The sequence below is a fragment of the Alexandromys fortis genome, unplaced genomic scaffold (assembly GCF_014885135.2).
Source record: "Alexandromys fortis isolate MF-2015 unplaced genomic scaffold, M_Fortis_MF-2015_v1.1 scaffold_34, whole genome shotgun sequence".
NCBI classification, from domain to species: Eukaryota; Metazoa; Chordata; class Mammalia; order Rodentia; family Cricetidae; genus Alexandromys; species Alexandromys fortis.
The window spans coordinates 1,697,206-1,722,305 of record NW_026067933.1 but is presented as its reverse complement, the minus strand read 5'-3'; the positions used below and the strand labels follow the sequence as shown (position 1 = coordinate 1,722,305).

The following is a 25,100-nucleotide window of genomic DNA, read 5'->3' as shown; positions in this document are numbered from 1 at the left end:
ATTAAAGGTGTTTGCTACTACACCTTGAACTCACAGAGATCTGTTTGTCTCTGCCTTCTAGGCACTGGGATTAAAGGCGTGTGCTACCACACCTTGAAGTCACAGAAGTCAATCTCCCTCTGCCTCCCAAGCGTTGGGATTAAAGGCATGTATTACCACACACAACTTCTCTTTTTCTTACTTTTTTTTTTACTTTAAGAATTTTAACTTTTAGCTTGCATATATTTTTAACACACTGTAAATCATTTAAACATTTTCTTTATCTTTGAATCTCTCTTTACTATATATCTCTCTTTTTCTGACCACATGAGCCTTTAAATTACTGAGCAATATAAGTAGGATTAAAGCCGTGGCTTTGCCAGCTATATCCAGTCCATTCCTTAGCTTTCCGGCCTCATGGCTGAGGTACCGGTTGTAGCCAGGTTTACTGCCACAACTCTAAGGCATTTCAAGGTCCCTGCCAGCAAGAGAGCCTCAGCAGCCTGTGCTTGCAAACCACACGAACCACCTGCGCAAAGAGTCAGAGTTTGCCGTGGCAGGACAACCCAGAAAGCAGGCATTTCCAAACGGCACAGCTTTTGAGTAAATAAATTAATCTTCTAAGATTCTTTCCCAGTGGCGATACATACAGTGAATATTCTGATAGGGCAGAAAGAAAACATGCAAATCCATCTGGGTCTTGAAGGAACTGTACTATTGTGGGACAGAATATATTCAGTCACAATCATTTTCAGTGGTTTGTCTCCTAGATGGTTCCAGATCTTATAAAGATGAAAGTCAATTATTAAACACCTCACAGGTTGTTTGGCTAGTTTAATATGTAATGACCTAACACTGTAACATACATGAATTTTACATCTGTACTACTTTGTTTTTGTTTAAGTGTTATTTATTAAATTGTAACTTATTCCAATAATATATTTAAAAAGAAAACAAATTTTTGATATCAGTTGCATTTTACCAGCTATAAATTCATTTCAGTTGGGTTGAAAGAAGGCAGTTAAATTCTATCTTTGAATGCGGTGCTTTCTTAGCAGGCTCTCTCTCATAGATGCTTAGAGGTAGCCAAATGGGAGCAATCCACCCAGAAGATGAGTTATCTGGCTATGGTAATAGAATCCTGGTTCATGAAGATTTCTTCACACAGGTTCCTCTCTGTATCACACAGTTTGTTTCCTGAGAACCATCACTTGGGTTAAGCAAACATCATGACCTGATCTGTTCTCTTGTGGCATGACTTCCTTGAAGTGTTGTGTTCCCATGAAAATAATTTCTTTGGCTCACTATAGATAGCTCAATTTAAAACATTCTAAAGTAAAATTTGCTTTTCATGCATGCTACTATCTTATATATAGAGGAGAGTAGGGACAAGGAAAATATTGTTAGCAAAAACAATCAGGAACAATGTAGATTAATTAAGTGCTTTCTTTGTACTAAATATAAAAAAGAAACAAGTTCTGTTATGTGAACTAAACTGACAACTGACAGATTAACAGAAGAAAACTGGAGAAATTGAGCCATCTCCCTGGTTTGGTACAGTCCAGATTTTTGGTCTACCAATGTTACAAGTACTTAAGAATTTTATCAAGAAGATGGGGTAGTCCTATGAAGCCAATCACATGTTGTTGGTTTTTTTTTTTTAATTTTCGAGACAGGGTTTCTCTGTAGCTTTTTAGTTCCTGTCCTGGAACTAGCTCTTGAATTGAAACATTGAATTAAAAATATACTATCATGATTATGTTTATATTTAACAAAAGAAAAATATGCTCCTACTGCCTCTGATCAAGGAATAGCCCTTGAACTTTCAGAGAGTTTTCCCAAGGCATGAAGAGAGCTCACGAGAAAGAAATCTAGAGGGATGTTGTTCTATGCTATCTAGTTTTGTTTTATTGTTATTTTTGGTATTCTATGATACATCTACCATATGTTCACCTTCAAAGATCCAAAAACTAGTTCACATTTTTCCATAGTAGTTAAAATTACTATCAAGTTGATAAAATAATAGGATTTGAGTTTTGGAAACTGATGTAATTTTATCAATTTCATGCTTGACTTAAGAAAAAATAAACTTAATAGGAAAGTCACATGTCTGAAAGTGAGCCCATAGCAGAAGAACACGTGGAAAGCTGAGAAGATTCAAATGGGTAATTATCTGTCAGGTTTGCAGCAAACGTGAAAACATGTAGAATTTTTATTTAAAAAAATTCTACCATAAGTATGGGAGAATTGAATGTAGGGGAAAGAGGTGGAAATAAAGTATCTTGGGAGTATTTCTCTGCTTTGTGATGTCATCTGCTTCTAGGACCTTAGAATTTGCTGTGAAATCTAAACTATGAGGTCACTTGTAGGGATGGTCTTCTCATTACCTGTTTTAGGAGTGCTGGAGTAGGTTTAGGTTAGCTATGGTTCACATGAATGAAGAAGAGTTTCCTTTGTGAGGTAGGAGATGCAGATGGTGGGCAGGTCTTTATAAGGTTTTTTCCAGCAAGGTAACAGTGCATGATTTCTTTTTATAAACTTCTTGATACTTACTTGTCTTTTGGTTGAAAGTGATTAAAAGAATTATCATTCAACAAAGTCTATATTTTCTACTATACTACTAAGAAGGTATTCTCTCTCTCTCTCACACACACACACACACACATACAAACACACACACACTCACGCACGCATGCATGCACGCACACATGCACAATAGCTTCGTAAGTCACAGTATCAAATTATCTACCCAACTTCCTGCAAATTCCTCTTAATCTAGGAATGGCAGATACTGTCAATATAGTTAAAAGCTAGCATAGTAGTGTTTATGCCTCATAATTGAAGCCAAAAATTTTATAAGGGCTAAGGTAATATTTTAAGTTTTTAAGTCTAATTTCTTGTTTTTTTTAATACCTAAAATTTCTATTTTCTGTTCTACTTGTCCTGGTTACTGATGTTGTTACAAGATATAAAATTAACAAGAGTGCTACAGTGCTTTTGGAACAAGTAGTTTACCCGTGTTGAAAATGAGTCCTTTAGATAAAAATCATTCCATAATGAATATGAAAGTGAAGAATGATCACAGTTACTAAAACCTTTTCACTGTCATAGCATCAGCATGCTTATTTGAATATGTATTTAGTCTGTCCACTAAACATGCAGACAGTGAACAAAGAGTGGGAATTGCCAAGGGCAGAAGGTAGGCTTATAAAATCAAGTTCAATGTCTTCAGGGCAGTGTGAGACTTGGGGTATTCCCTTAGGTCAGTGGTGACCTCCAGAAATGTAGTTATGTGGCAATGAATGTTGAAAGAATTTGGTCAGAATGTGAATGCTAGGGCAGAATCAATTGCTTTTCATCCCTCAACCCAACATGATTTGAATATTCATAGACATTTTCTGTTCATTTGTGATTGGACTATCAGAGGAGATTACAAACCCACAGGTTTCCAGATACGATTAGCAGATTCCACGGTTGCAGGTAGGATAGAACAAATAGATGAATTTCCTCTTGAGCAAGTGTGCATGCTCCAGTAACAACTTTGCTTTAATTGCCAATACTCTACAGAGCTCTGGGAGGCAGATGTAGTAAAAGTATCTTGTTTTTTTGCTGACTCTGGTGTCTCCAAAATGTCAGCTGCTGTCTGTGGAGTAAACCTTGTAGCTCAAGTAATGGTAACCCATTCTGCTAGAACCAAAGCAAAATAAACAAGCCTTATGTTGTGTCTGAAGTTCTGTATCGGGGGATCATGATGAAATGAACTGATATATATGTAAATAGCAGCAAAGCAAAACCTTTATTTAATGTTTTTTTTTTTCATGTACATGGGAACCTTCATGAAGTTCCAAAGAAATGTCCATGGCCAAGATCCTAGTATGCTTTCTAAGCAAAAAATAATTATGAGGAAACAAATGAGAGCAGTGAAACTTCTAGAGGAAGTAAAGCATGGGGACATGACCAGGAGACATATAGAAACCAGTTGATAGTGAGGACTGTGCAGTAAGTTTTTCGGTACTGACTTAACAGTCATTGCTAGTCCAGTTATGAAATGTGTTCTTAGAACACGGAGTTTAGCATCTACATAATGGATATTTGGCCCTGAGGTATACCAGAGAGTTTTCTGTCATATGCTTTTGCTCAATAATCTTTAGTTCGTTGTGGCTTAGGGTAGTGCATTCTGACCCGTTCACAGGTATAAGGCTGAATGCTTTATGTACATTATTTTAACACAGTAAATCTATGAATTGTTATTTTGTTACACATTTTATTTTTATTTTAAAATTATGTTCATGTAAGTCTTTTTGGTCTCTATATAAACATGAGTGTGGGTGCCTGTGCAGGCCAGAAGAAGGGTGTTGTATCTTTTGGAGTTGGAGCTATAGGGTACATGCTTTTTAACTACTGAACATCCTATTAACCCCAGATGCCCAGTTATTGCTGTATTTTGAAGTTAAGAAAGTAAGCATAAAGAATACTGAAGTTTAGTAGTTTGGGTAAGTTAATACTGAGACTAAGTCCGGTGGTCCTATCAGAAACGCTTGTTTAGTTTAGTACAGTGGTTAAGATATTTACATCATAGAATTCTTTGAATGACTTTTTTTTTTTTTGGTTATTGAAAAGATCAAGTGGCTTGTTTTTGGTCAGTCACTGAATAAGTAAGTAGGTTTTAGGATTCAAATTTAAATGTATCAGCTTCCAAAATTTTGGTAATCAGAGTGATTTGTTTGATTCAACAGTATAAATATGTATTTTGTACTTTTACTCAGCACACATAAATACCTCAGCGCAATACAGATGTGTACCTAACTATGTCATTATAAGACATAAATTTTAATTTTCATTGTTAGCTTTCACTTCACAGCTTCCTTTCTGCTATAAGTCATAGACTTTCTAATTGTCCCTGGGCTTTGCTTTTGAACTGGTAATATTCTCTGATTTCCCTTTCTCTAATTAGAGATCACAAGGCTAACCCCTTTTTGGAGGTGTCCTGTTTTGCATTACATTTGGGAGAAGATTCCCCCAAAGTGGCCACGGAGAACGACAATCCTTGCCTACTTTCCTCCTCCCTGTTTATAGGCATTTGATCATTTCTATCTTGTATAATCTCATTTTGGCATAGTTACTGATGCTTGCATCATAACTATTCAAAAATAAAGTCACTATAAAAACCTGAAAAAACAGTTTGGGAGCTTTCAGGACTCAGGTCAATAGAGAATCCTGGGTGGAAAAAGCTTGAAGCTTTTTCCTGCCTCTCCCAATCGGATCTTATGTATCTCTTCATCCATCTTTTGTAACGTCTGTTATGACAGGCCCTTAAACCTGTTTTCTTGAGTTCTGAGTCACTTTAAGAGGGCTGTTAAGCCTTCTGTGTAGCTGGCTGATCAAAATTGCCTGTTGTGACCGTCGTCTGAAGTAGAGGATCCCTACTGGTAACTGAGATGCCAGTTTGTGGGCTCTACCTCTTGTTAACTGGTGTCAAATTACATTACATGAGAAGACACTCAGTTGGTGGCCCCTTCAGAATCCATAACGTTCTTCCTAGAGGTCACAGTGCTAGAGTTGAGGAAAAACCAGAAGTTTGTATTACCACCACGGGATAACTAATAAAAAGCATACATAGAATAGCACCCTTGTCGTTTGCCTTCACACTTTGGTGCCCCCTACTCCAGCCCATTCCTTCACAATTTATTCCACCTTAGTATATTTCAGTTATTACTTTTATTATCATTATTGAAATGACCATTACGACTATTTAATTGAATTTGTGGCAGGTATGTCCCTGACAGGAAAGATCTTCAATTTGAAAAAGAGCTATAAATAGACTGGCACTTTCTTGGGTCATCATGTTTGCTATTAGCTCCGTCTTATCTGCAATGACTGGGATGCAGAAGTGATATTTAGGCTGAGCTTTGAAGTATTCTTTCTACTTAGATTTGTCTAAAGACGTTCTCAATGTGGAAAGTCTGGTTAAACCATCTGTGATGGGGACACTTCACTTTCCTGTTTTTCGTCAACAAAATACTAAGGATCTCTTTTGAGGTTAAAGCAGCAGCATAGCAATCTCTTGAGTACAACCAATGTGTGATTTATTGTAAATACAGATGCTCCACCCTTATTTTGTGGTGATAACTTCTACAAATATCTGATAACCCAGAGTCTGCTGATTACTTTTTAATTGTCCAACTAACATATCTAGATTATTATATCTGAAAGTATGAGGACCTAAACCAGTGATGTGTGTGTGTGTGTGTGTGTGGCAACTGTATGGGTTTCCCCTAAATTTCTACAAATTGAAATGATTTCTGCTAAAGAAGTTTCTCCTCTTCTTTTATTTTTTAATCTCAGTCTTTGATGAAGACTTTGCTCATTGATATTACCCCCAAACACCTCTGCATTATCTAGATCAAAACTCCTGGTAAGTATTTCTTTGGTGTTATTGTGCTAGTAATGCACAATCTTCAATTTTTATAGATTTTTAATTAAAATGATGACATCACTTTTCCTTTCACTTTTTTAAATTCAGTCTCTACCAAATACTCTCCCACAACTGCTTCCATGTGTTCCCTCATTCTCAAATTGATAGCCTCTTTTTCTTTGATCATTATGCTATACTCATAAGTACAACTTCTTGGGTGCATTTTTGTTGTGTGTCTATGTTTTCATGACTGACTTCAAGAGACTCCCTCAGTCTAAGTGAATGCATTGAGCTTTATGATTTCTAAAGTTAAAAATAATTTCTTTCATATCTGAAAAAATATTTAATTCTGTGAAAGGTTGTTTTCAAAATTTAGTCGATCATTACAGAGTGGTCATTTAAGACCAACAAATAAGAATTTATCTTTATTCAACTTGTTTTTGCTAAAGCATTGCTAGATACAATATTTTATATACACAATAAAAGAGAAAATAGTACATTCAGTTCTGTGTGGCATCAGGGATGATTTTTTGAAGACTAAAGTTGACTGTTACAGAAGAGAAAAAATGTATTGCTTTAAACACAATAGTAGACCTTCTTTCTTTTGAAATTGAGTTAGGTTCTCTTCATAAAACATTGAGGACTTGCTAAAGCTCTTATCCCTGCTACAATGAAATCTATATTTGTCTTTTTTTCAGTTATGGATGATTGAACATGCTGCAAAAATATTCCTGAAATGTGACCCAGGAAGTATAATCTTCAACATAAAGCAATCATCACATGTCATGGTGGACTTCATCTCTATCTTTCTTACCTTTTGCACCAAATACTGTACAAACCTAATTGTGTAAGAAGAAATAAGTGCTTGCACAGTAATTAGTCTCGACGATGGGAAGGTTGAGATTTAAGCACCTCTTTAGGGAGAGTTTTCCTGAATTTGAGGGTACATTCCAGGTAGTGGTAATAATCTTCCTTTTGAGTCCATGTTCCTTGGCAGTGGATTATAGGGCTGCACCACTCATGCCAAATGAGACTTTCCTTTGGGTTTGGAATGTTCCAGCTGAAGCTTGTATTGGAAGTGCTAATCACTCATTGGATATGAGTTTCTTCTCTTTAACTGGAAGTCCCCGAAAAACTGCCACAGGGCAGGCTGTCACAATATTCTATATTGACCGACTTGGAAAGTATCCGTATATAGACGAGAAAAAAACGGAAGTGTTTGGAGGAGTACCTCAGGCGGGGAATTTTCAGGAGCATTTGGATAAAGCTAAGACTGACATCGAGCATTACATTCCAGTAGACCAACTGGGCCTAGCAGTCATTGACTGGGAAGAATGGAGGCCCACCTGGGAACGAAACTGGACACCAAAGGACATTTATAAGAATAAGTCTATTCAGTTGATACAGACCCAAAATCCAGGTATGAATAATGCACAAGCCACCATAAAAGCCAAAGAACAATTTGAATCGGCAGGAAGAAAGTATATGGAAGAGACATTAAAATTGGGGAAAAAACTTCGACCCCAATACTTCTGGGGTTTTTTCCTTTTTCCTGATTGCTATAATTATCAAAATTACCTAGATCCAGGATACAAAGGAAAATGTCCTCATATAGAAATAGAGAGAAATAATAATCTTGGCTGGATATGGAAAGAAAGCACAGCCCTTTACCCAGCAACCTATCTGAAGAGGGAATTGAAATCATCGCCAAATGCAAAACTCTACAACCGCTACCGGGTAGTGGAAGGCATCAGGATGTCTAAAGTGCGTGAGGAAAATAATCCACTTCCTGTTTTTCTGTACACACGCGTTGTTTTTTCTGATCGGATATGGGAGTTCCTTTCTCTTGTGAGTAAATCAAAGAATTATAGCTATGTGCTATTGTGCAGAAATAGTGTCAACAGGAATGCAATGTTATTCAAAAGTATAATTCAGCTCTATGTATCATTTAGGAATACAGACATCAGTAGTTCTATGTTCTCTGAAGAAGGCAAAATTAGTACATTTTTAGTGCTTAATATAGTCATATAGTCTGTTAGCAGCCATGAAAGTACTGCAAAATGTAGAAAATATTTTAACCATTCTCCTCCTCTTTCTCCTCCTCTTCTTGGAATCTGGGTCTTTTTCTAGCAGAAAGCATTAAATACATATAGTAAAGAAATGCCAGCGTAAAAGATTTAAAGAGTGTATTAGTTTTTAAAGCATGATTGCTAGGTCAGCATGCTCTGCTTGGTGAATATGTCCTGTGTAAATGCCTCCACTGGTTACTCCCTGCTAACTCTTTGTATCACCTTTATCAGAATGACCTTGTGAACACTATTGGTGAAGCTGTTGCTCTGGGGACCAGTGGAGTTGTAATATGGGATTCTATATCTATAGCACAACGTGTACAGGTAAGGTATTGGTATATGAAATAGAAAATAATTCTATCCTTAATAATTTTTGAGGACTTTGTCTTAAGAAACTTAGCATTATGCTTGGCCATAAGTAAATGCTTGCTATTTGTCAAATTAAGATATACTGCATTTTTTTTATTATGAAGTAGAAAATATTGTACCTGTCTTGAGGAATCAGATGTTCAAAGAGATTAACTGACGCTCTCTAGGCTCCGTGTTGTAAGTAGCAAAACCAGGACTACAATTTCAGTTTTCTGACATGATGCTTTAATGTCAGACAATGGGTCTCTAGAATTTAATTCCTCATATCAAGAATTGTCATCATTTTTACAAATTTCTTGAATAAAAGAAAGAGTTTCTGGGCATATATACTTGTGTGTATATGTGTATGTGTTAATAAATGTGAATTTAACATTGCTAAGCTGAGGCTGATTGTGTGTGTGTGTGTGTGTGTGTGTGTGTGTGTGTATGTGTGGACACAGAAGCAGTGTTGATTGCTGTCCACCTTATCTTTTAAGAGAGAGTCAGTCACATAATCCAGAGTTTAGCAATTTGGCTCTATTGGCTGGCCAAAAAGCCTAAAATATTTACTTGTCTCTGCCTTTCTAGTGATGAGCATATAATCACATGATATTCTACTTGGCTTTTGGAAGTTGGTTATGAGAATAAATCCCAGGTACTTACACTTTCACATGAAGGGTTTTCTTAGCCTCTTTAACACCCAGTTTATACCCCTTTTCTAGTTGTTAAAATTGACACACAAAAAGTATCAAGTAAGCCATCTCCTTCCACTCCACTTTATCTGTTCCTGGTGTGATGAAACCAGTTCTACCAGTCCTACCTTATGAGACGTGTTTTTTTTTTTAATATTTGGGATTCTTGTGAGGCAGTTATTAAGCATGGTCATTATTAAAATTCAAAAGATAAATAAATTTCACTAAGTACAAAAATAACTAATGCTTACAATACACCAATTATTTTGTTTCATGTCCACCCCAGTACCTGAGATTGTGTCTATCTGTTGTATCTGCATGGGTGGAACCCTCTAGAATGGATGTTATTCACATCATACTCCCATACTGTGAAATAGTAGCCTTCTCAGTTCCCAACTCTGCATTCAGTGTTATTGGTTGGCAACTTAAAGTTGGCCAGTGTGGGTTTAATTATATCGCCCCTCTTAGGTTTCCAGTTTCAATCTTTCCATAGAGAAGATGAAAGATGACTCTCAAATAATCGTCATTCCCACAATCTACCTTTTGTCTCATCCTTATCTCTGAACATAGCTCCAATACTCCTTGAACTTGGTATAACTTTTAAATGTATCATTAGCACTGAGAATATAATATTTAAGAATATTAGCACAGACCATAAACTCTTAGAATATAATAGTGTTTAAGAAAAACTACATAAAAATTAAAATACTGGTGCTTTATAAGCAGCTAACACAGAGATTTGAGTCTACAAAGAAAGTATCTTGGATAGTTACTTTCTAATTATGTAAAACCAGAATGATAAGAAGTCAGTCACATGTAAAATGCAAATATACAGCATTCCACACAAATGGAATATTAGAAGAGCTTCATATGAACCTGCCATGCTAGTTTTCTTAGTTTGGTTTTTATTGTGAGAAAATACTTTGACCAGAACTTAAAGGCTAAAGGATTTGCTTGGTTTATACATCCTGACCACAGTCCATTGTCGAGGGACTACAGGGAAGAAACTCAAGATAGGAACTTGGAAGTTGTAACTGAAGCAGAACCATGGTGGAATGTTTCTTGGTAGCTGGCTCTCCAGGCTCGATTTCAGCTACTTCCCTTTTTGGCTTCTAACCATCTCCACTGTTGAAATAAGAGCGGCGGCCGCTTGGCTAGCTCATGCCCGAAATAACAACACACAAACTGTATTCATTTAAAGAACTGCTTGGCCCATGAACTCTAGCCCTTACAGGCTAATTCTTGCACCTGGACTAGCCCATTTCTAATGATGTGTGTAAGCACCCCAAGGTGCGCTTACCGGGAAGAGTCTAGCCTCCGTCCATCACGGTGTCTCTGCTACAGAGAGCAGAGCTGTCCGGTCTCTCCGGGAGCAGAGCAGAGTCTGACCTCACTTCCTCTTCTGCCCAGAATTCTATTCTGTTTACTCCTCCCATCTATGTTCCAAGCCATGAGGCCAAGCAGCTGGTTTATTATAACTTAACCAATGAAATCAACAGATTGATATATGACACTCCCACATCACTCCACAGTCTCCTCCATTGTCAGCTCACCCAGTCACAGGCTCTGGGGACAGAAGGGCAGATATCTTTTCCAGGTCATTACTGAACCAAAAATAGAGTCTCAATGCAAAGAAAATAGCTAATAGATCCAAGTCAGCTGCAAAGAGCCTTTGCTTTTCCTGTCAGTGTGCTACCACAGTTGCCTCATTCAGTAGAACTGTTGATCACGACAGATCATAATCAACAATGCTTTTTTAATGACCTCTGACCAAGTTTAAGAACAGCGATGTTAAGATGGACCTCTCTGCCCTTCATCTCTCTTACATACACACTTTGTTAAAGAACTCTCATGCACACCTTTGACTGTGTAACATTTAGCTACAAGGTACACAGTTGAACATTTTATCATTTTGAGACATCAGTTTTGAATCTGTTTAATTATGTTTAACTCATTGGTAAAATTATTTATGATCTATTGAGGGTTAACTGAAGAAATATTAGGTCTCATATGCATACATCTTATCAGTTGTCTTCACAATAACCCCATGAGGGAGCCTGCAAAATCATTCTTACTCTACAAGGGAAAAACTGAAGCACAACCAAGTTAGCTAATTTTCCTCATGTGATCCAGAGAGCAACCTAAGATCTACAAAACTTGAGGCATGCTAGATTGGCAGACACAGTTATTAATGGAGGTGATACTACTGTTGGGCAAGCAAACCTCAAAGTCCGAGTCTAACAGTTGTAAAATTCCATACTCTTGATTAATTCATGAATTATTGGGAAAGATGAAGTCTGGGGTAGGATAAGCCTCAACTAACCAATTCTTCTGCAGCGCTAAATGACTTACAGAACTTGCAAATGTTAAAATATAGTTGGAAAAACCTTCCTTGTCTGAGTGAAAATGGGCATTTGTGTCACTTGTTCAGTCAGATGCTTCATTCGATTTTAAGAGTTACTATAAGATATCTGTTCACACAGGAACGTGAGCCTTTCCGCACTTACTGACGGCCTTATTATTTTACAGACAGGTTGTCCAGCCCTACACAAATACGCGAACTCTATCCTGTATCCATACATAATCAACGTCACCCTAGCAGCCAAAATGTGCAGCCAAACACTTTGCAACCATCAAGGCATCTGTACAAGGAAAGACAATAATTCAAATCACTATATTCAGCTGAATCCGAAGAACTTAGAAATTATTTCAAAAAATGAGAAGTTTGAAGTAGTTGGCAACCCTAGAGTTGGCGACCTGAAGTACTTTTCTGAGCATTTTAAATGCACCTGTTATACCAACATGAACTGTAAGGAGAGACCTGATATTGAAAGGGTGGAAAATGTTAATGTGTGCACTCGCAACAATATTTGTATAAAGACCCACGTAGATCCTGACCGAGCGTTCTATCTCTTACCTGGAAAAAACCTTCTCTTTTTCATAACTGTCACTCACATACTCTATCATCTGCTCTAGGGGCCTCTGAATTTCCTAGGGCAGGTATCAGTGGGTGTCCCTTAGTTTTACCTGCTTTCAGCATTTGAAATATTTGTTATAGTCTTGTGCTAACTCAGAAATAAAAAATGGGATTCTATTTTAATAGCTGAGATTCTATTTTGATATTTAAATGAAAAATGTCTATTTTCTAATAAAGACTGGTAACAACCAAGGAAGCCATACTTGAATAATGGTTTTTATCTCAGGAGGAGAATTGAATAAAATCAAATTACTACAAATGAGTGCCTTTATTAGTAGTTTGTCACAGTTTCAAAAATGATCAAGTGAGTATTAAGATAAAAATTCTTTATGTAAAAAGGTATGTTTGGAGTGTGCTAGTCAATCCAATTACAGACGTAGGAATTTTATAACTTTGAAAATAAAATTTGTATATCTTTATTTTAAAGTAAAACAAACTTAACAAATGACATTCTTCCTTATTTTTGTACTTATGTCTTCAGAAACCACTTTTATACAGTAATCTAGCCATATTTTCATTCCTAATTGTCATTTAATTTGTGTTCCCCAAATGACCAATTTCGTCCAATCATTCACATGATCATTTATTTATTCATAGCACATTTATTGACTATTATTTCCCTCAAGTTTGGTATTCATTATTGCCAAATGTTTCTTGTTTGTTTGAAGGTGGAAGAAACAGAGAGAAAATGGATTTGGTGGGGAGAGGGGAGGAGATTTCTGGGAGGAGTGGAGGGAGAAGAAACTGGTCAGGTTGTGTTGTACAAAAAACAATCCATTTTCAATAAAAAAAAAAAAGAAAATGACAACATAGTGTGTTTCAAATGCTATGGTAGGTTTAGAGTGCTCTGGCATGCAGATAAAATTTTGAGGGCATCAGAGATTTCTGAGAGAGATGAGGTAAAAGTTTTTATTTATTTATTTTAATTGTTTTTGTTAAATTAAATTAAAATACAATTGCATAGTTTTCTTCCTTCTTTTTCCTTCCTCCAAGCCTATCCATGCTCTCCTTGCCTCCTCTTCAGTTGAAGCCCTCTTTTTATTTAACTGTTATTGTTACATAAATATGTAAACAGATAAATATATAAATACCAGCTGATTTATCTTTTATTGTTATTTATTTACATTCATATATATATATATATATAGGCTTTGTTTTACTTTGGTGAAGTTTTCTTTTTCTATGATTTTTGTTGACGTATGGTATATGCCATTAATGTGGTGTTGAAATAACCAGGCTAGCTAAGGATAAAACAATTATATTTTATTTATTATAAGGGGAAAACTCACGAAACAGGAAAAGAGAAATCCAAACACAACAATGTCCCACAGGGAAAGGCTCAGGGAGCGAGTACCTGGAGGTACACATGTTCTACCCTGGGTCCTAGTAAAGCCATGTCTTAACTGAGACCCACATCTCTTTTGTTTTATTGCCTTTATCTTCTCTTTTGTAATTGATTTATATTGAGCTCTACATTTTTCTCTATCCCCTCCCTGCCTCTCCCCTCCCTCCTTCACTCCCCCCAAGGTCCCCATCCTCCCAATTTATAAGATAAGGAGATCTTGTCTTTTTTTACTTCCCATGTAGACTAGATCCATCTATGTCTCTCTTAGGGTCCTCATTGTTGTCTAAGTTCTCTGGGATTGTGGTTTGTAGGCTGGTTTTCTTTGCTTTATGTTTAAAAACCACCAATGAGTGAATGCATGTGATAATTGTCTTTCTGGGTCTGAGTTACCTCACTCAAAATACTGTTTTTTAGCTCCATCCTTCCTGCAAAATTCAAGATGTCTTTTTTGCTGCTGTGTAGTACTCCATTGTGTAAATGTACTACATTTTCCTTATCCTTTCTTCGGTCAAGGGGCATTTAGGTTGTTTCCAGGTTCTGGCTATGACAAACAATGTTGCTATGAACATAGTTGAGCACATGTCCTTGTGGCACGATTGAGCATCCTTTGGATATATATCCAAAAGTGGTATTACTGTATCTTGAGGAAAGTTGTTTCCTAATTTTCTGAGAAATTGCCACATTGACATCCAAAGGGGCTGTACTGTCTTGCACTCCCACCAGCAATGCGTTCCCTTTTCCCCACAACTTTTTTAGCATAAGTGTCAAAAAGGTGTTTGGATTAATACCCAGGCAAGACCCACCTCTTAAAGATAATGGGCTAACAAGGTTCCCCAACAACGTGAGATTCTTCTCTCACATCTATGCCTATAATGTTTTGCCCTTTTAAAATAACCTTTCTTTTTTTAATTGTTCTTATTGAGTTATGCGTTTTTCTCTGCTCCTTCCCTTCCTCCCCTATCCCTGTCTACCCTCTCACATGACCCCACACTTCCAATTTACTCAGGAGATCTAAATAAATAAATAAATAAATAAATAAATAAATAAATAAATAAAGTTTTTGTTCCTTGACAGTGTCCCCCACTTTGTATGTGATTTTTTCTTGTGTTTTAAAAACCTTTTCATATTATTTCTTGTGTGGTCTAATCCTTTATTTGAATCCTGGATACTCTCTTCTACATGGTTCATTCCAGTTGTAAGGTTTGTTTCCTTGAATGCTTTAGTTGGGTTATGGAAAAGGTAAGAGTGTGATATTTTTTACTAGGATCTGTAATCTGTCTCTGGTGGATGTATTTGTCCTCCATATAGCCTGGAGATGTTATTTTTTTCTGTAGAAATGTTTGCTTCAAATATTGGAGGCCTCCTTGAGCTTACAATTCAGTTGAAAACACTGGTATGTTTTTAAAACATTCTACCTTTAGTGAGCAGAAGCTGTCAGTTTCTTCGTTTCTCAGACCCGACTCAATTTTCTGCACCACCTGATATTCATATATGATCTAGATCTTTCTGTTTTAAACCTCCACATCCCTTCTACCTTCTACTCTGCTAAGTCAGTCATAAATCCCAGGGCTTCCATGAAGCCTCTTCAGCCCTCTCCAGATTTCACCTGGTTTGTCTACCTGCCCTGGTATGTCTGCTGGTACTTCTTCTTCTCCCAAAAATCTACTTTGAAGTTTTCTTCTCTCCATCCTTTCTCTTTTACCTATAACTCCAACCCCAACATTGCCAAGATCTGCAGATTACTTTTCAATTTTTTTAATTCATTTTAGCTACCAACCACAGTATCCCCTCCCATCTTCCTGCTCCCCACCTTCCTCCCCACTCCCCATCAACTCCTCAGAAAGGATAAAGCCTCCCATACTAGTAAATGAAACTTGGCACATCAAGTTGAGGCTCCCCTCCTCCCCTGCATCATGATTGAGCAAGAGCTGTGGATTCTTAAATTAAATTCTTTGTTAGCCATGCAGAAATCAGTTTAAGTCATCTGTTTGCTTCCTGGCATTTTATTTTGTCTCTGGGATACAGGAAGGTAAGAGAAGTTAACATGAACCCACACTATTCCTTGTTTTGATGGCTTCCCCACATTATAAAATATTTCCAGGAATAGCTTCAGAAGATTGACCTTGTGATAGAACTGAAGTTTGCATCTACAATATGCTGATGATATTTGCTTTTTGCCACAGCTAAACATATTTTAATTAAAATGAACAGCAACAAAAATTGAAAACCTTCATAATACACTTTCTATGCCTCAGACACTGTTCTGAGAATTCTCTATATTTTATGCACCAATTCTCGAGATTATCCTATGATACCGGTACTGTGATTTGCAACAATCAGAAATAGGAAGCTTAAACAACTTACCTATGATACTTAAGATTAAGTCCTGTTGTGATCTCTGTCATTCACCATTTGTTATTGCAATTAAATAGGAATGAAAATACAGCGAGATAGCACTACATCCTCAGCGTGTTGGATACATTGTCCACTGGTAGTTAGAGTGTATAACAACTCCCTTATATAGATTTGCTTATAGGAGCTCAATGCTACCACTACTGTGGAGAACTGTCTGACCCTTTGTTACAAACACACCTCCAGGTGCTTATTCAAGAAACAATAAAAATATATTCTCCTGCAAATAATTTTTGAAGGTTCCTAATAGCAGTGCACACACACACACACACATGCACACACACATACACATGCACACTTCAAACTAATATGCCAAATATGCTTTAATTGATAAATGTACAACTAAGCTGAGATATAATCATACAGTGGAATATTCTTTAGCAACATGTAACCATATAGAGAGATATCAACTGAATGACCTTGCGACTAATTTTTTCCTTTTTCTTAACTACTTTCTTACCACTTTGTTCCTCTCCCAGCTCATAGCTAGCAACTGAAAAAAACCATATACTTAATGTGCACAATTTGATATTTCTAAATATGTGTCATTGTGAAATAATTGCCATAAAGCTAACGAACATGCCCACCATCTCACATGGATTCCATTATTTTTATTTTTCTTTTCATAATACTTAAATTTGCTAACGTTTTAGCAAATTTCAAGTATATGGCACACTACAAAGTTAGCCATAGTCACTTTATTGTACTGAAACTCATCTGCCATGATTGAAACTTTGTACCCTGTGAGCAATAACTTTTCATTGTACTCCTGCAGCTCAGGCCCAGCTCTCAGCAACCACCATTGGGTAGTACTGGGCAATATGAATTTAACCACTTGGGTATCTTATATAAGGAAAATTATGAAATATTTGTCTTTATGTGCCTGGATTTGTGGGACTTAGCATAATTGTCAGGTTTCTCCATGGTGCTGGAAATGGTAAGACATCTCTATTTTTTCCTGTTCTTTTGTCATGGGTCATTACATGTTTTCAATTGTGACTCTTGCGAATACTGCTGTACTATTCATAGAAATGCAGAAAATTTTAAGATACTGATTCACTACACATTTATGTTACTGAGGATGTATTTATACAAGGAATGCATTAGTCATTGGAGAATGCAATTTTTTCAAAGGCGTTTGTTTCTGTCAAACTAAACTAAAATAATATTTTATAGGATTTTTTGGGGGGCAAGGTTGAACTACTATAAAAAATACAATAATACTAGGTGCCTTTTTGAAAACAGAAACTTTTGTGTTTCTGGAAGTTTGAAAGTCCAAGGTCAGGGGGACAGGAGACAGCAGATTTAATCTCTGATCACTCTTTGTGCTCAAAAGCACTGACTATATCATTATGTAGCAGAAAGATTATGGCTGCTCTCTGAATCTCCTTCATAACACTACAGCCATTTGCTAGGGTTTTACCCTCATAATATAATCATCTCCCCAAAGGCCTATTTATTAACACCATCCTCAGTGTTAGGATCACAACATAGGAACTGGGCGGCAAAATTAAATAGGGAAATGAGAGTTAAGAATTTTCTACAGTCTGTTCAATATTTGGACTACTATGTAGATGGAATTTTTTGTCCTGCCTGGTCCTGCAGCTGTTCAGTTCCAAAAAAAATACACAGAAGCTTATATTAATTATAAACTGTTTGACCTATTAGCTCAGGCTTATTATTAACTAGCTCTTACAACTTAAATTAAGCCATAATTCTTGTCTATGTTTAGCCTCATGGCTTGGTACATTTTATCAGTGAGACATTCTCGTCTTGCTTACTCTATGTCTGGTTGGTGACTGACTGCCTTTCCTCTTCCCAGTATTCTAGTTTGGTTGCCACACATTTACTTCCTGACTAGTTACTACCCAATTGGTGTTTTATTAAACCGATATGAGTGTCAAATCTTTATAGTGTACAAGAGCATTATCCCACAGCACTACTACATTTTTATTTTTTATGTCTAGAGAAAACTACATGATATAATTCCTCACAGATCTTTAGTATTAGGAAGCTAGGTGATAGACACCTAAGAGTGAAAACTGCCACTCAACTAATGGATCAGGATGAGTGACTGTTGTTGAAATAATTTTCATAAAAAGGAAGAATGGAGGTACAGACCATGGAGTCCCCAGCAGGAGAGACAGCACAGAAAGACTCTAGTCACTCAAGTGATCATAGCTAGAACAAGCTTCCCAGATCAGCTGTGTGAAGCTGTGGTCCTGACAGGTCCAGTTGGCCTGGCTGAGTAAGACATTGTCAAAGCCATTCCTGGGAGCTATGAAGGTTTCTTTTGCATCATCAGTAACTTCAGACTATGCTTTCTCCTTGGTAAGCCTGAAGGTTATAATGAGGTAGATCCATGGTGACTGGGACAGATACATTTGCAGCTTCTCACCCTGACAATCAACTGAGCCTGAGGTCTCAGAGGTAATCGGGGTCAAGTGACCCTTGTTCTGTGACAGAAGACAGGTTGTTTTCATTATTTCATTGTGTGATGGGGGCCTTCCTGAACTGCATAAAGCAGGTAATGGGGGCTACTGTATGACCTCTGTGTGGATCTGTTTGTAGGCTTGGTAGTCCATCAAGACCCATGTGAACCCAGGTGAGCAGCTCTCAGTTGGTAACACTGTCAAGTTGAAGTGCATTCTGGCCTTGGCAACCCTTAAAGCACAATAAAATGGACTTCTTCTTTTCTAAATTATTGTGAAAATTTATTAATTTGTTAAAGAATATGACTTCATGATTCAGAGCAAGACTGTCAACCTGGTGTGGTGGCGTATGCCTGTAAAACCAACAGTCAGGAAGCCGTAACAAGACAATGGCCAGGATTTCATGTTGGCCAAGAAAACTTAATGAGTACAATGTCAGCCACAGTTATATAATAAGATGGTATTGTATACAGCAAACAAACAAAACGGTCTTGGCTAGTATTTATTTTTGAAAAATATCTCTTTATATGCTATGTTTTCATGCCTAGCACACCTCTTCACTCAAATCCCCCCATAAGTATGTGTGTACAATAACAAAGAAAAAAGTTGTCATGAGTCTGAAAAAGTAGCAAGGACTATGTGGGAAGTAAGGGGGTTCATCTATTTGAATGTTTATTTCCCTCTTAGTGGAACTGTTTAGGAATGGGTAGGAGGTGTGGCCATGTTGGAGTAAGTTTGAACTTGTTGGAAGAAGGTGTGTCACTGGGGATGGGCTTTGTGGTCTCAAAGGCCCACATCAAACCTAGTGCCTTTCTGTCTATGCCTATAACTTTCCAATAATAGGTTAGTTCACAGCCGCTGCTCCAGGATCATGACTGCCTGTAGCCATACTCTCTTCCATGATGATCCTCAACTGACCATCTGAAACTGGATAAAATTGAGCATCCCAAGCAAATGCTTTCTTTTATAAGTTCCCTTGATCAAGTGCCTTGTCACAGCAATAAAACAGGGTTTGGAGTGGGTAAAGGTGAGAGGGAAATGATGTAATTACATTATAATCTCAAAAATTAAAATGAATAATTAAAAAGTATTGGCCATAGCAAACCAAAAGCCGTTGCTAACTTCATCAGGCATCTTTATCTTTTCTTACTCTTGCATCTTCCCTTTAACCACACCCAGATGTTGAAAGTGACACAAAACTTGAAATAGAAATGGATGATATTTGTTTTGTATAAATAATAAAGGACATAGAGGGGAGAAACTTGAAAGAGCCACAGACAGCCGAACGTGGTAGCACACGTTCATAATCTCAGCACTTAGCCATGGAAGGCAGAAAGATCAGGATTGTAAGACCAGCCTCTGCTATACAGTGAATACAAAGATAGACTGGGTTATAGGAGGCTGGGTCTCAAACAAAAACAGAAATAAAAGACCTACCAAAAAGACCACAAAGACCTCTTCTCCTCTACCCCTCCACAAACAAAAGTAAATCCTTGTATAGTCTGTCAAACATATCAGCAAAGTGATTACATGTTTCAGGGATCAAAGTGCCCTTTCCTGGCTCAGCATGGCCAATGGATGGCACTCACATCTCTGAGAAAGCTGGGAAGAGCATTTCATCAGTCACATTCTTGCCGAGGCGACAAGGTCAGTGCTTGTGATGATTTGACATCTTAGTGTGTGTAGAAATATTTCCAACCCTGACAGAGAAGACAGTCTAGCTGGCTAATGTGCTCGTGAGGAAATAATTCCCAGCTTTATGCTTCTCTAATTTCTACAAAATGAAAAGGTATCATCCTCCACATCCCAGATTTCCTACCAGGTGGCAAAGGAGGCTACATTCTCCATGGAGATCCTAATCTCCAGGAAACATCCAGTCTTCCAGTCATACCTGGAAATACCCCCTGAGTAGACTCTACCCTATGATGTCACGGCCCTGGCTGTGGTTCTTCTCAGAATACAGGCTTGTGTTCCATCAAAACCTAACTCTCTTGTGTTTTTGTATGGGAGACAATGCTTCACCCACGCTCTGTTTGGTTCCGAAGCTGTTACTCTAACCCAGCAGGTCTTTCTGGTGAAATTTTAAGAGGCCACATAGGTCTGTGACAAAATGCACGGTTGGCCTCTTTAGGCAGGTGAAACCTGTCTTTTACCAGCCAGGTAGCCAAATGGTTATCAAGACCTAAAAAACTTGGTCCCTTGGGCCAACTGAGAAGTTTCTATCACCGTCTCGCTTTCTGCACTCATAGCAATTGAGATGCTTAGGCTCTCTAGCTGAAATAATGGTTCATTCATAAGCCACACCTTACTCCCCACACCAACAGACCCATAGAAGATCCACCACAGTCCTCCAGGAATTGTGAACCCATAAAGAACTTAAAGTACCTCATAAAAAGTGGGTACATGGCTCCCATTAACAGAGGAACTTCCAACTACAATATGAGTGGGTCTCTCTATTCATGGCCTCTGCTTGTTGGGACCCTTGTGCTTCCCATTCTTCTTCTGACCTGTCTGTGTCAGTAGCTGACAGTGGGGTACTACTAACTCACAATGCACATCATTCTGTGTGCGTTGTCTGCTACCAGAGGTCCATTTGAAACCAACCACTTCTTCAGTCCTTTAATAAATGAAACTGTAGGTTCTCTAGGCCAGTAAAAGTGTTGGACATATCCTTAAATAAATAACTCAAAAGAGTATATGTGTCTATTATTTTCGTTGTCTCCTTCAAAATTATGTAAAAATCGAGTTTGTAATATTTAGGATTTTCATATACTTTGCAAACTGAAACCATCCAGTCAGGGATTGGAAGGGCCTTGTCCTCACAGAAGGTCAACTTTGTATTCCCCATCCAGCACTGACTATATAGCTCTGGCCAGGAGAGTTGCCACCAAAACCTACTTTTTTTTTCTATTTAGAAGGTTCTAGAATATTTCAAGGATTTCTTGTGAGTCATTGGATGTAGATCCTGGGATCTGAACTCTAATCTTTTGGCAGAGCAGCAACTGCTCTTAAACATTCATCCATTTCTCAAGCTCCCAGAATGATTCAGATATTTTTATAATTTTCCTTATGCAACTACCCTACTCTATAAAATTAAGTCATTCAAACTTAGGAGGCTTATAAGGACTCAAATACTGACATGTACAAAATGGACCACAGTTACAGTGACTCCATAATAAAATCAATGCAACTAAAATTGCTTTCAAAATGTCTGCCCCCTCAGGAACTGTCTTTCTCTGGGGATGTGAGAGTAGGCTGAGAACTGGAACACTCTATAATGAAACTGACAGTTTTACTCCACACTCTCCCCATATCTTATGGTTTTACTCATATTCATAAATTCCCACACCTATAATTCATCTCTAAAAATTTTACTTTTTTATGCATTGATGATTATGTTTTGGATACTTAATACATCTTCATTTATTCCTCAGACTCTCTGGGATTTTTCAGTACTTCAGAAATTTACTACTATTCTCAACAGCCATGCCTATATATAGCTCCACTAGGAAGTTTCTTATCTGAGACTATGTGATGTTTCTTGAATAGAAAGGTCTGCTTAAGCCTCAACACTAGTGAAGGAGAAACTACACTGTGGTCAGTATGCTCCCAGTTGCTCAGGTTATTGACCGCACTGTTCTGCCTTCCTTGTGGAATATCTGCAAATGGGATTGGTTTTTTGTTTGGGTCCTTAAGCATAAAAAGAGATTTTTTTTAAACCAATACTTCCAAATTTTAGAATCTTACTTATAGATAGCCCAATTCTGGACTTTAGATGCATCAAGACAAGATTTCCAAGAATTTCAGTCCTTACCTAAAATATCTGGGACCCATTTTCTTAGTAATCCAAGAGGGTATGGCATCTTCATCCCTTCCTGATAACCCTGAAGATCAGAAGGTCATTAGGAATCCTTCAGGAGAAATTTGTTGTAGAACAAACTCATTGCTCTTACCTTGAATGATTTGAATCTTAATTTTTTTGAGGAGAGAAATTGAGAGCAGGCAGTTAGGCAGGCATAATCATGACAGTATCATACAAACACACACACACACACATCCCTTCTACAGACAAGTACAGTTTGGTGGATGAGCTGGGCAGTTGTACATGAACTATGGAAACAACAGTTGCTTTATAGTGGTTGTGTCTCTATGTAGTTAATGCTCTTTGTGGTTAGCATCCTTAGATTGTTCCCACTGCATCAACAATCAAGGTTCTAGGACACACTCCCAGCAGCCATTCATGCACATCAGTGAATATGCTGATAGCATGGAGAGAAAATCTACACAGCCATCTTGGTTCTAAATCAAGTGCAATACAATTGAACACAAAAGGTGGGGACATTAACAATGACATCACAAAAGGGAAGGAACTGTAATAAACTTCTTAGATGCTCAGAACCCAGAACCCAGCAGGATGCTAGGCCTACACCATGAGTCAGTCTTCTTAGGTCTCTGGAATGCACTGTCACTTTGTTTTACTAAATAGATTTCTTCTTGAACTGCCTCTATCTCTGTATTTCTGGGCCAGATTTATTCCTTCCAGAATTAAGGAACCAAGAAAGATTTCTGTCCAGTTACAACATGTTACTATAAATGGAAATTTACAGATGTGACTTCCAGTGATTAGTCAAAACACATACTGTGGATTGCGTTGGGTGGGTTACTCAGTTTAGGGGTTTGAACCTACCCTGCAATCAGTTATTCCAGGGTCTCGGAGGGGCGCTACCTGGAAGGGAATGAGCTAAGACAGAAGAAGGAGGACAAGCAGATTTGTCAAAGCCTCCGTTTATTAGGGACGGGTTACAGTTTATATATGGTAAGGAATGGGGGGCAGGGCACGGGATCTCGCTGCGTGGTCCCGGTCACGTAGGCCAGGTTACATTCTGACAGACAGGTAGGCCAAGAAGTCACAAGTTGCCACACCTAGTTCCCTGGATAGCTGGAATGTGAGGCAGGTTCCGCTAACAGATTAGCAGTTAATTGGGTGTGAGGCAGGTTCTCAATAGAACATAATTATGGGTGTGGGGTTCTCTGCAGACTCCCCAGGATGATGGTTCCTCTGTAATGATTTTTAGGGGGGAAATGGCTCGTGACATATTCCCCCTCTCTTATATAAAGGCAAGCAGTTATTAAGTGGAGGGCACCAAGTCAGAGTCAACCTTGGTGTCAGATTTAAAAGAGAAGGGACTGGGACAAGTAGAGACCCTCCTCTCGAATGGTGAAGCAATTTACCTCTCCTGGGAACAGAGGGGTGCCCGATGATTAGCATTAGTTCCTTGGAGCTCCTCAAATAAAAGGTATCTAGCAGGATTAAAGTAAGCAGACCACAGGGCATCCTGTCTTAGGCTGTGTGGAGAGCTTTCCTCGTACCTGGCACCATGCCATGTTGAGCCGGCCTTTATGGCCTCTGTATGGTGTGCTATTCAGGTGAGGATCCACACTAACTCCCGTCATTGGGCACCTGAGTCTATCATTAATGAAAAACTGTGAGGAGCTCCTCAAACAAAAGATATAATGATATAATTTTGGGCACCAATAACTCCATCTTCCAGACAAGAAGAAAGGGCTTTTTCCAAACCCAGTATTCACCTTTTAGTCTGGCCTAAGGTATCCTCCTTCCTAAATGCCTAGTCCACAATAAGATTACAAGTGCTGTCTGCCAAAAATTAGTGCAGTGTAAAAGGGGTCTAAATCTAAAATTTTTAACATATGCACTAATCCCAAACATTTTACAGCATGTGTCAAACCTTTTCCAACATCTATAAGCAGTTACAAATATCATTAGATCAATTGCAGTAAGAGTACAATGACATACATTGTTGTCATCAAATACCACCAGTTCCAGTCTCTGAGCAACAGTGATAGGAACCCCAATCTTCCCCCTTCTTAAGTGAAGAGGCGTTAATATTTTAATTAAAATGAGTTTTGTGTCCCAAAAATTAAAGTAGATGTTTAGTCTGCACCTTAGCTCCAAAGCAAACAGAGTTACTGCAGAAGGAGCTCAGCATTTGTGCTTCAGGGCAGGTGGGATTCCTGGGTGAGGTGAGCTGGATTCAGCTATCTGAAGCACATCCTGGCACTTATCTCAGTCGGGTCTCCCTGGACTCTGGAGGCAGGATGACACCCTACAGAGTAGCATAGCAGGTTCTGTTATCAGGCACTCTTCTCCTTGGGGGCAGGGAAGGCCGGACCAAGGACCTCTCTCCAGTCTCCTCTAGAAGTCCTCTGTGGGATGTCCGCAGCCTCGAAGTCAGGTCCAGCTTTTATTTTCTTTCTGTGAAAAAAGCATAAACACATCCTCGACCCCAAATATATATAGGTCGGTTTTTTTTTTTTTTTTAATGCATTGCAAGAGCTTTTTTACCTTGTCTTAGCAAAGGTCTGCTTGGTGTTATCATGCCAGATCCGTTTGTATCTGGATCTGCTTGCAA

General features: G+C 38.0%; 1 protein-coding gene across 1 annotated transcript; it reads left to right on the top strand.

Annotated features, from left to right (window-relative positions):
• Positions 1-7,282: 7,282 nt before the first annotated feature.
• LOC126503950 (hyaluronidase PH-20-like) lies at positions 7,283-12,479 on the top strand. The gene is made up of 3 exons (XM_050145923.1): positions 7,283-8,242; positions 8,695-8,787; positions 12,033-12,479. The coding sequence occupies exons 1-3, from the start codon at positions 7,283-7,285 to the stop codon at positions 12,477-12,479; spliced, it is 1,500 nt and encodes a 499-aa protein (XP_050001880.1).
• The last annotated feature ends 12,621 nt before the right edge of the window (positions 12,480-25,100 follow it).